The 12488-nt window shown below is 41.7% G+C and overlaps 1 protein-coding gene across 9 annotated transcripts in view; it reads left to right on the top strand.

Annotated features, from left to right (window-relative positions):
• The window catches only part of MYO6 (myosin VI), a 362182-nt gene that overhangs the window by 129899 nt on the left and 219795 nt on the right, over positions 1-12488 (top strand). For all 9 annotated transcript variants that reach the window (XR_012231028.1, XM_073569300.1, XM_073569297.1 and 6 more), the window contains exon 12: positions 5527-5671. Coding sequence is in view for 8 of the 9 variants with exons in the window: in XM_073569300.1 (XP_073425401.1) it covers positions 5527-5671 (145 nt within the window). In the remaining variant the exon portion in view is untranslated. The remainder of the gene's footprint in view (positions 1-5526; positions 5672-12488) is intronic.

Raw genomic sequence — 12488 nt, 5'->3', positions numbered from 1 at the left:
TGTGGTTGGACCCTATCTAGTCAAAAAGTGAGCGTTTATACAGGCCAGATCATGTGTTGCATCAGCCAATGTCATAGTGGTCGTGCCTCCGGAAGTGCTCACAGCCTAAGCTGCAGCCTATCAACAAACTTTATTAAGCACCGAACAAGAACAGTAAAATGGACTTCCGGGAAAAAGTCCATGTTCAGAGTTTGTCATTGGACCTTTGTGTCCGGTACAAACCCCCGAACTTTACAGTTCGGGTTCGCTCATCCCTAGTGATAAAGGGTTTTGCTGGTGAAAACAAGTTAATTGTACTTAACCTGCACTTGTGATTATGCCAGTGTCTCATGTGCTATCTATATGTAGTACAAAACTCTGAATATCAGCAACATGACTAGTAAATACAGACATTTGCATAATTGACCTCTGCCTTGTATAATACACTGCTAGATCTATTTAAAGTCTGTTAAATAAAAGACACTCCTACCATACAATGAAGAAATAGTGTCATATTGTACAGAATATCTTGACATCTGAGTTACATAATAATAAGCCCTTATAGTAATCGGCTTCTTAATTCATACCATATAATGAAAACAAAGTGTGATATGTACAAAACATCAGGACATATAATGAGCTACATGATAAAACGCCCCTATACTGATAGTTTATTCATGTAAAAAAAAGGATAATTTTTTACAATTACACCTACATAGATGAAATAGAACTAATACATAGTTTCTTAAGTTTATATGTACTATGCTGTACATAATAGCAGTATTATGCTAAATCTAAATGGTCTAAATATACTACTCATAAAACATCTACATCAAATTATAACAGACACAATAGACCAATATCTAACAATATATATAGAGTTAGCGTTACCAGCAGTATAGAAGGCCAGTGACCCACTACACCCGACACGCGTTTCGCAATGAAATGCTTCACCACTGGAGTGGATGCTAAAATAGTAAAACATGACTGTGTACTCCTAAAAACAGCGCCATACCTTGTTTACAGATTAGGCCCATCCACTTTCTGGGGGAAAGCTGCCATGTTCTTGTTATCTTGGACAACTCCTTTAAAAGTGATATCCCAGTCAACAAGATTATCATCTATCTACTTGATAACTGATAAAAAGATGATCAGTCACACTCTTTGTATTCTAATCAATTTGCCAAAACAGTGATTTTCCCTTGGCCCTAGGAGTAGTTTGAATGCTGTGGGCGGTCACACATTCATGAATTAAAAAAAAGGGGCAAGGGGAGAGGGATTATTCAGATCACCAGATTAGCAAAATTGAGGCCTCCATCAAAAGTTAAGTTTTAACTCTACATGATTAAGCAGATGCTGGAACCCCCTTGTCATTCCTCTGGTCGCACATTCACCCTGATGTTCCACTTATTGCCTATGGGATTAAATAGCTGAGCGCTGCACTCTATTAACAACAGTTCTTTTTGTTTATAATGACTCTTGCTTTATAAATCTATTTTTTACTATATGTAAAGGCATAATGAAATACCAATTTAAAAGATTTCTGTATGAAACTGGTGTCAGACCCCTGCTACCAATGGCAAAGTATGTGACTTGATCCTAGAATAAATTGTTCACAGCAACTTGTTAGTTTTGTGTGGGCAGGCTGCTGTACTGCTAGACAATGCACTATTGCCTACAAGTTCGGTATACTAAAGCATCTGAGTGATAACAAAAGGAAAGAAAGGTTGACGAACATGTACATAAATGTCCTCCTCCACAGCTAAGAAAACAACAAATCTGGATCACTGCAAGTGCACTAGATACCTTAAGCGTGCATTGAATTATTAATTTGCCCATATCCATAAAGAAGGCTCAATGATGCCTTCTGAGATGACCCTACTAGACCTAGCCTGTTGGCCGACTCTACTGGCCGTTGTAGCACTCGGGACTGTCAGCAGCTCCCACACGCTAACCACGGTCTTCCACTTACTCCCCCACCACCTGCTACTGGCACTGGATCATTAATTCCCACCTGGAGAGAATGATATAGATGAAGACCCCCAGAAGCTCCTTGGTGATTTGGATATTCGGTCCCAGGGTCAGATAGCCAAGGTCATTAGTGTTCACAGTGATCAGTCAGGAAAAGCATTGCATGGTTTAGAAGTCTCCTTATGCTGGCTTAGTACTCTCCACAAGGAGAAACTTTACCCTTTAGACTTCTGTCCGAAGTCTCTCATCCAGCCAAATCCGGTTTCCTGCTTTGTACTGATAAGGGGTGAATACCCAAATCCCCGACACGTGTCTGCAAAGGGAGTTCCCGGTTTGGCTTCTTATGCTAACTCATGTGAGAAGGCCCTTTTAAAGGGTCAATATTAACTTTTAGGATTGCTACTTCCTATTGGTGGCATTACAGTTTGAGTCATCTCTGGAAAGGCTGTTTGCATATTTAAAGATCAGTCTGTAAGACGTGGTAACTGTTTCATATTAAAATATTTTGCATTTCAAACTCAAACGATTAGGTGGGTATCTGAAAGAAAATGGGCAGATTGCTTGCCTGGCGAATCTCTAGTATCCAGGTAGCTATAGGCTCACAACTATTTCACATGTAACAGTGCTGGAATAGTCGACACTTTTTGGTATTTGTGCTTTGGATGTGGCTGTCTGCCCCAGGGGAATGACAATCTAATAACCCTCCTCCTAACCCCCAATTATATGTTTTTCCTTTTTCTTTATTACTTTTATATGTAGCTTGCCATATTGGGCGAGATAAGAAATGGAGCATAAAGTATTATTGTGTAATACGTTGTTAGAAGTGTTTAGTATGCTGCTTCCTAATGGAAATTGAATGTTGTTAAGTGATTTCTTTAAATAGATTCTTCACATTAGCATTAATCTGGAGTCAGGCCTGACTAATGGTAGGATGTATTCGCCTCCTGAAAAGAAACATTTTTGTACCACCCGAGATGAAGCAGGGATTGGATTTTCACATCTTCTATTCATCTGTTTGTACAATGGCAGAATTACAACTTTTCCTGTTTCTACATTCTTTCATGGTATATCTCTAGAAGGCAGGTTAGCCCTGGTGTCCCTGTCGAAGGTTCCCCTTTCTCTGCTGCGTTCTCTCCTTTCTCTGCCGCGTTCTCTCCTTTCTCTGCCGCGTTCTCTCCTTTTTTTGCCACTCTCTCCTTTCTCTGCCGCTCTCTCCTTTCTCAAGAAATATAATTCACCGCACACTTTTCTTGGATATTATGCAAAATTTGTGAATTTTATTCAAAGACATCCAGTCCACAGAAAAAGAGCCAAAACAGAAAAATTAAGATATACAGTCTAGATCCCAATACCCAATGTTTCGATCCTCCCTGAATTAGTCATGGGGTACTTGGTAACTGTAGTATCAAAGATGTGGCACTTATAATAAATGTGGATCCCCTTTGGGTGTCCCCAGGTGCTGGAATATGAGGATAAGGCCTGACAGAGGCTGCAGTGGCCGTGGTAAGTAGATTTGGGCCTGGGGGATTGCCAGGGGGCCAGGCTGGGGTTGCGGTGGCCGTGGTAGAAAGCTTGGGGCCTGAGGGGTGGTGTAGCTCACACGACAGAGGCGGTGCTCCCGCACCTTGCCCCTCCTTTCTCTCCCGCTCGCTCCCCTTTCTCTCCCGCTCGCTCCCCTTTCTCTCCCGCTCGCTCCCCTTTCTCTCCCGCTCGCTCCTCTTTCTCTGCCGCTCGCCCTCCTTTCTCTGCCGCTCGCCCTCCTTTCTCTGCCGCTCGCCCTCCTTTCTCTGCCGCTCGCTCCACTTTCTCTGCCGCTCGCTCCACTTTCTCTGCCGCTCGCTCCCCTTTCTCTGCCGCTCGCTCCCCTTTCTCTGCCGCTCGCTCCCCTTTCTCTGCCGCTTTCCTCCTTCATTCTCTGCCGCTTTCCTCCTTCATTCTCTGCCGCTTTCCTCCTTCATTCTCTGCCGCTTTCCTCCTTCATTGCCGTTTTTTCCTGCTCTCCTCCTTCTCTGCTCCTATCTTCCCCTTTTCTTCCACTTTCCCCCTTCTCTGCCGTCCTACCCTTTGCATTGTAAGCAGAAAACCTATTTAAAGCACAAGCAGGTAAACTAGCTGCCATCTCCAGTGATTTGTCTAGCTTTGACTAAATTGGTCAGAGTTGCTAACCTGGCCCATCAATGTTTTACATGACTAGCTGGCATGTAATAATACATTTTGCAAGAGAGGAAATATTTGTCTACATTGTCGGAGATTTCCACCTGGTTAAATACCTGTTATGGCTAAAAGTAATTTGTTGGCTCAGTAGATAGCACTCTTTTCTTTCTATACTTGGTACTAGGAGTCTTCCTGGACCTCAGTATGAAGTTTATATGTTCTTCCTATACATTGTGCCCAGTTACACAAACATAAGATTGACTATAAGTTATTGAAATTGGCCCTAGTGTGTGAGAGATGGAGGTCTTATTTGAGGAAGATAATCACTTTGTTCCCAATCATTGGCCAGTGTAAAGTTGCCAGCTTGCGTGCTTGTTAGTCAGCTGATGGCATCTTGTGGTCCTAAAAGTCATGTTTGGGTGCACATCTGGTGTAAACAGGGTGATCTGCTGCCCACAATCTGTACTAGTGAGAGTTCATCACTTTAAATGCAAATAATGAAGTGTGCAAAACGCTGTGCTCGCCAAATAAAGGCATATACCTTAATAAGATACAAAGCAAGACTCACAATAAAAACCATCTAAAAAGACGAAAGGCTATACAAAAGATGTAGGTGGGCTCAAATGGTGACAAGTTACAGGGAACCCCATATCTAAGGTATGAAACAAATAATAACAACAATATCAAGATAGATTACAAAAAACTAATGATACACCCCTTTACCAATAGATAAATGTGTCCGTACTGGATAAAATACATTTCTGAATCAATTATGAACAATGAAATAATATCTGAATAATAATCCTGAAACAATAACAAGTAGCTGAGTGTGATGTGTGGCTGAACACGTAGCGCCCTCAGATTGTCTTTAAATGAGCACCATGGCTTTGCTATATATCAGCGATCGATGCTCACTCTGGCAGGAAATGGGCCTTTTAATGGGGACAGGAGAGAGTGATTACAATTTCTGTCATTTTCTGCTGTGATGGAAAGTAGCTCAGAATTAGGGCAGAATCCATTCCTCCCCCAATCATTCTCCTACGGCTTTCTTTGGCTTTGCCGTGTTGTTTTTGTCTCCGCGCACAGAATAAAAGCCGCGCTCTGTTACTCCATGCAGCGCTGAGCACCTCTCCAACCTTTTCACTCCCGGTTTTTCTCCTCCGTAGCACAGTACACATTTACTCTTGTTTTCCAGCTGCTTACTGTTTTTTTTTTTTTTTTTTTTTTGTCATCTACAGTGGTTTTTTATTTTACAGAGGAAAATAAAAAAAAAAAAAAAATCTGAAAAGAGCAGATTGTATAGCATAGATCTTCTGGATAAATGCCTATGAGAGCTAGGCGAGGTGCCAGGCGCTGTTAACCAAATATGTCCCTGTATCCAGACCTGTATTTTGCTGACATCTCTCTTGTATTGAACACCAGGTGGCTGCACGCTAAAGAACAAATCAAGCAAATCCTTAGAATACTGCTCTGCGCTCCTGGGTCTGGACGAGGATGATCTGCGAGTCAGTCTAACCACTCGGGTCATGCTTACAACAGCAGGGGGCACCAAAGGCACAGTTATCAAGTAAGATTGTTTTCCTCCTCTTTCATTTCACTCCCTCAATGCAAACAATTAAGCGGCAGGCGATATTTCTGCCGATCGGCGACATCTTCCTCCTGGATAAAAATGCTCTGCTCCTTGAAACCCTTCTTTCTTATCGCTTTGCTTTGTAACAGCCGGCGAAACGTGAGACGTAAGACTGACACTAAAAATCCAATCTAAATGATGGGCTACCCTTACCTGAGCCAGGCTGTGCCGTATAATATGTCGGTGGCAGGTTACGAGAACCAGTAATGTAACACAGTATGGTCTTGATGGTCTGATTTGCCCTCGTTTTGTGGCACATGAGAATGTCCGCCATTGACATTGCTACCGGGATACTGCTCTTTTATTAACCTCCGCTTCTAGAAAGTAACAAGAAGACTAAAGCTGCCCACTTCTATAATATACTCGAGTCCAAAATACCATGGCCGGCCAGGTGACTCCATCCAGTCTCCGGAGATCCATCGCTTGCCGGCCATATGACTCCATCCAGTCTCCGGAGATCCATCGCTTGCCGGCCAGGTGACTCCATCCAGTCTCCGGAGATCCATCGCTTGTCGGCCATGTGACTCCTTCCAGTCTCCGGAGATCCATCGCTTGCTGGCTGGGTGACTCCATCTAGTCTCCGGAGATCCATCGCTTGCCGGCCAGGTGACTCCATCCAGTCTCCGGAGATCCATCGCTTGCCGGCCATATGACTCCATCCAGTCTCCAGAGATCCATCGCTTGCCGGCCAGGTGACTCCATCCAGTCTCCGGAGATCCATCGCTTGCCGGCCATATGACTCCTTCCAGTCTCCAGAGATCCATCGCTTGCTGGCTGGGTGACTCCATCTAGTCTCCGGAGATCCATCGCTTGCCGGCCAGGTGACTCCATCCAGTCTCCGGAGATCCATTTCTTGATAATTTTTTATATTTTTTTTTGTCTATTGCTTGATCATTTTTTAAAATTTATTGTCCTTTTTTAAGTGATATACCATTTCTAGTGCAATTTCATGTATACATGCGGTATCCTGCGCTTAGCAGAAAGAACATGATTTTTAAGGAAATTTTTCAATTCTTTTTTTCTTAATAGCCATTTTGGCACTGAATAGCCGGCCGCATTTATATGACTGACTGATCACAAGAGCGTACTTGCAAGTAAGCATTCTGAACTGTAGGATCACTGACCCATGATGAAGTAGAATAGATATATTTTTTTTTTTTTTAGCTGAGGCTGTTAGTTTCTTGGAATTAAGCAAAAAACTCAAACACGTCTAGCAAGAATGTTGTCTTCGGAGAATTGTATGTTCTCTCTAATCCTATTATCACATCTCTCCTCGTAGTATTACAGCGTATTAGATAAATTGCCTCTTGCGCAGTTCCCATAAGGATTTGTAAAAGGAGACCTTATGCTTTAGATTAAATGATACTAGACACTAGAAGATGGCCGTCAGGCATAAATAATATCCCGCTGAAGGGAAGAAGCAAAAAAAACGCGCCATCCATATTAGCATCATGGCTACTACTTCTGATGACTGATCTCTGGTCCATACATCTCTCGTTCCCCTCTATCTGTGCAATGTCAGGGAGTATCATACTAAAAATTCCTCACCTTCTGTCACTCTTGTGCCCATCCATGACCAAGGGCAAAGGAAGCGGCAGCGGCCCGGGAAGGTGTACTTCTTATAATCATTTTTTATTTTAGACAATTTAGTAATCTGCTGTCACAATCCACTGCGCAATCATGTGATTGTCATTTTTCCCTTCATCATTGAAGTCCGTGATAAAAAAAAAATCCTCAGCATGGACGTCCCCTAATAAAATAATTCCGTCCTGTGTGTGCCTATAGTTAACAAACGCTTGGAGAAGCGTGTGCGCATTTTCAGTTTGACCTGCAGTTTACACTATACATTGTCATTTATGTGAGCTGCCATCATGTTTGATTTGGAGCATGGTATGAGCAATTTCCATCAGTGCACCCATCTGGATCAGCCTGAAGGCATTCTTTGATGGGTTGTCAAGTGTTGTGTGTTTACATCCAAAGTGATCGGTGAAGTGGGTATAACAATTTCCACCAATTCAGCTGTCAATAAAGAGGGTATCGTTTTGTGTTTTCTTTTTCTTTACTCCATTCTCTTCAAATTACAAGTGGGTGTTTAAATTTAAATATGGATGATGATGATGATGGTGGTGGTGGTGGTGGTGGTGGTGGTGGTGGTGGTGATGATGATGATGATGATGATGATTTATTTATATAATAATAGAATTATTATTATTATTATTAGAACATTACTTCCTTAATGCATTTAAGAGCATGTTATTGCCTGAAATCAAAGAAGCGACCAATGAAAAAGGCACAGAGTTGTTTTTTTCGGTCAATATCAAAACTCTTACATGTAAAGATGAAAAATGACCTTACACAGAACAGAGCAGCTGCTTTTCTAGCTGTAAGCATCCATCTATACCCTTCAGAATGCCCAGAAAATATGGCAGAAAATTCCACCTGGGGATCACTGTAGTAAGGTTGTCCCATGATCTGCTGTATCAGATCACTACATAGACATTTGTGCAATTTTCATAGCGCTTTGGCTGAACGTTGTAAAAATGTATGTAGTCTGTATCTAAGAAGATCATTTACTTATGTCTATCTATTATATGAGAAGATAATGTGGGCATTGGGTTATTTTGCCTCAAGTTTTCCAAACCTGCAGAATTTCCCAAAGTAGTCTCAGATGAAATAGAGAAACTCTGATATACAGAAAGAGAAACGGTCAGTGGGATTTCACGCCCAAACTATTTATATGTCCATGTTGCTCTTTCAAATACAAGTCCAGCAATATCTTTGCATGGCCGGTCCGTTATTCCATTGCTAAGAAATCAGTGTTTTAATTGATATGCAAATGTAGTTGTAGATTGGAAGCCTCTGTCACTCCAGCTCTATGTTCTGACCAGCGCCACTTACTCCAGCTTGACTGACAAGTCCTTTGCCTGAAGTAATTCATTATAGAGGCTGTCAGTCAAGCAGGAGAAGCCGGTACTGGGCGAGCAATAGAGCTGGAGTGACAGAGGCTTCAGATCTACAGCCACATTTTCATATGAAAATGAATGTTGATTTCCCAGTAATGAGGTAACAGACTAGCCATGTAAATGTATTACTGTTCTTCTCTTTGAAAGACCTACAAGAATATATAAATTTTGGGAGGTCAAATCCTGCTGACAGGTTCCCTTTAATATTCAGTCCTGGCGCACTTATCACAGGGACTATAGTAGGTATTGTAGAAGCTTGGTCTATGTACCATATATGAAAAAAATTACGCCAGAAAGACACTTCTAGTGCAGTATGTTAAAATAGGTTCATGTCTCCGTAAGTGGATATATAATATAAATGCTACTCTCATTATATTATGTAGAAGAGCTACTTCCCTTAGTGTTTTGTGCTACATTGTACCAATATTATGTTGGTGTGAAGGATGACACCGGAGAGATCACAGATATCTCACAGCATAAGCAGATGAAACATAAGCCAGTTCCCAGCGGTTTCTTCCAACACCATACATGTCATGACCCCCCTGAAGTAATTAAAGTGCTACATTGCCTCACACGGGCACTTAACCCCTTGGCCAGTCACTCCCTTTGCCACAACTGGGATGTTCCTAGACCCCCTCCCCTGGGCTTTTGGTAGCTGAAACTCTAATGATGGCTGGAACAAGGCATGTGTACAAAGGCTTCATTTGACATTTCCCAATCCATTGTCAATTTTTTTTTCCCATTTTTTGGGGGAGGGGGGTTACCATTTCCATTTTCTACTCAAGGTACTACTACATTGGGATTTTAATGGTTTCAACAAACTGAAAATAAATAGTGTAAGCAAGTGTAAGATACTTTGAAATATATTTTATTGAAGAGACACTTCTTCTGCTACCCCTAGCTTATAAGCCATCTGCTCTGAAAAACTGCTGAAATCCATGTAGTTCAAAACCTGACAGACTACCATATCACTGAGGAATCAGGTTATAGCTGCCTTTTGAAGTCTATGGTGGAGAGGAGCAGAATTATAGAAGACACAGTACTACTTTCTACTCCCACCTTTGCTGGATTAACATCTACAATGCTCAGTACTGCTATATAAAGTCTTCGGCTTTGGAACTTCCAAATGAGTCCTGCATAGACACTGGTGAGCAGGAATTCATCATCTTTCCGAGTATATAAGAGACATTATAGCAGATAATTGTTACCCACTAGCTCAGAGGCATCAAATTATTAGAAGGAGAGTATGCAGATGAAAAAACAGGAAATCAAGTCATATAATGGCCATAAACAGTACTATTACACACATGACAGCTTATTCTTTAAAGTCACCTGCAACAACAATTTAAAGGAGCTGTCCAAGCTTGAAATACCAGTCTGTGACTTTTTAATTCTCACTGCGCGCACAGTGCACACTGTCAGGATTCTCTGGTGCCGATGCTAGGAGTGGGTGGCCATAAGTATGTGATTTGCTTACTTTTTGCCTCAGTCTGACTAGTCCTGCTCGATTTATTTGTTGTGTGCGAGGCCTTACATGTCTAGGTGGCATGTGGCCTCATGTATGCAAATTGCTCGCGGTCAAGCACCCACCTGTTCCCAGCGCCACCACTAGAGTCCTGACAGCACATGCTATTCGCACTGTGAGGATTCACAAGTCTTCATTCACATAGAGCCTGGACAAATCCTTTAAAGCACATCTAATCAATGGTTGTTTCACCATTACCTATTTTATAAAATTATTAAAAACAAAAATTATCCGTTCTTCAGTTAGTACCAGCTCCTTGTGAGGCCTTTGGAGTCCTGCTGTAGTCCACTTTGTTAAAATCTTGTATTTTACAGAAAGAACGTCGTCATTTGCATGCATTATTGGCAGAAAGAGTTGTTGTTACAAGTTGATTGAAATAATTTTTTATTTGCTGGCAGGCTAATCTTACTTTGGAAAACATGAATACTCACAAATGCATATGTAATTTTGGATGTTGACTTGCTGTGTAACTAATTAACTCGCTTTTCAGTGGGTTTCCCTTTTGTGCCTTTGGGGACAAATAGTTGTTCAAGTTGGAAGTTAATTAGTAGTTCTGCTCTTCGCGTCTGGTTTCCCTCATCTTTGCCATCCAGAGAATATTGATAATATGAATTGCAAATCTAAATAAACTCAAAATTTCAAAGCTTCATTGGCTTTTCATCCGGTAGCTTTGCATAGTTTCATCCGCTGCTTTGCAGATTGTAACGTCGACAGTTTGAACCGTATGAAAGTTGTCGTCCTCGCCCCTCCTTAATTTGGAGAAAATAAGCTGGATTTACCAATTCTCTTTAATCACTGCCCTTTTATGTTGTATATTGCTGATTAGAAACATACTGAATATTCTAAGTGTCCCCAGGAAGTCCGGGCAACATCTCTGATCTTCAGGTCAAAACACTGAGAATGTCAAAAGTCTTAGAGCGTGAAGAACGCAAGTGTCTGCCTCATCCTTGCATCATGCATCCTGCTAAATGACTTCTAAATTGCCATTCTAGAAAGCGATAGTTAACTTCAGTGGTGGTTTAAGCAGTTTCTAGTAAGATTGATGGACAGTGTTGCAGCCATTGTCAGAAAGTCCATGAACAATTAAAACTTTTTTTTTTTGTTCTTTTTCCTAACTGAAATATTAAGTTGCTTTTCTGTTTTGTAAATTTAGCAATTTACGTATTTTATGTGATTGATTTATACAGTCACCGTACACTGCATCCTATTGTGTATGTGTGAGCACTGCCATAAAAAAGGATGAATTGTGATATGTCTCGTCGGAATGGAAGCTGCTGTATGTCTACAGCAGTCGAGTCATATACCCAGTGATGCATTAAAAAGTAATATGTAAAGCGACACGAAACACTTGGCAAGTGTTCTTGACTCATGCCGAATTTGAAAAGGGCGAGGAAAGTGTGAGTGGTCCTTGAGGAGTGAATTTTAGACCTACGCCTGGATCCTGAAAATGGGGCATAGTTTCATCAATTTCTGACCATCCAAAATGTTCCAAATGTATAAAAAACAAACAAAAAAAAGTTATGCCATGTTTTTGGATATTTTTGAAAAACACTTTTTTTTTTTTTTGAGATTAGAAAGAAGTTCCTCAAAGGGAGCCTGTCATTAGATTCACACTGCCCCTCAACCACAAACTGCCCAAAACCCAAGCATGAACCTGAGGCTGGATGCACGATTGCAGCCAGATATGCCTTTCTTTGAATCGAAACGGCGCATTTGAGAAAACATTTGGAAAGCTGGCCGGGGACTCGAGAGAGACCAGACTAGTCCGGTGCTGACACCTGTCGGCTTCTCCCTGGTCTTTCCCATGTATGTAGATAGACACAGGCTGTCGGTCACCTGGAGCGGGTGGGGAGAATCCACTTTATCCGCAACGGCCTAGCAAAGTCTGTGCCTATAGTTCCTGGATGGCTTTTGAAACTATATTTTCTCGTAAATGCTATGGCTTTTCAGATAAAAGTTTTGGCTGCAATCGCCGATGAGGCTCTGATTCATGAGGCTCCGATTCCTGCTCCCTGTGGTTCGAGCAGCATTGACCTAGTGACAGGTTCCATTTAACACAATCTAATGGGCGCGCTATGTTGTCGCCATTGACTTCTATTGTTCAAAAACAGGAGCCATCTGGATTCGGCTCTTAAACAGGACAAAGAACAAGAACGTTTTTTTTAATGGTAAACTTGCCCAACAATAGTAAAAACACTACCTTGTGACGGGATGCAGAAGCATGGTGTAAACCTAGCCTAATGGCCCGTATATACACCGATCATTG

This window comes from Dendrobates tinctorius, unplaced genomic scaffold, assembly GCF_039654945.1.
Source record: "Dendrobates tinctorius isolate UK_male_01 unplaced genomic scaffold, ASM3965494v1 ptg000024l, whole genome shotgun sequence".
In the NCBI taxonomy this organism is placed as follows: Eukaryota; Metazoa; Chordata; class Amphibia; order Anura; family Dendrobatidae; genus Dendrobates; species Dendrobates tinctorius.
The sequence above is the reverse complement of the archived record's forward strand: the minus strand, read 5'-3'. Positions and strand labels throughout refer to the sequence as shown.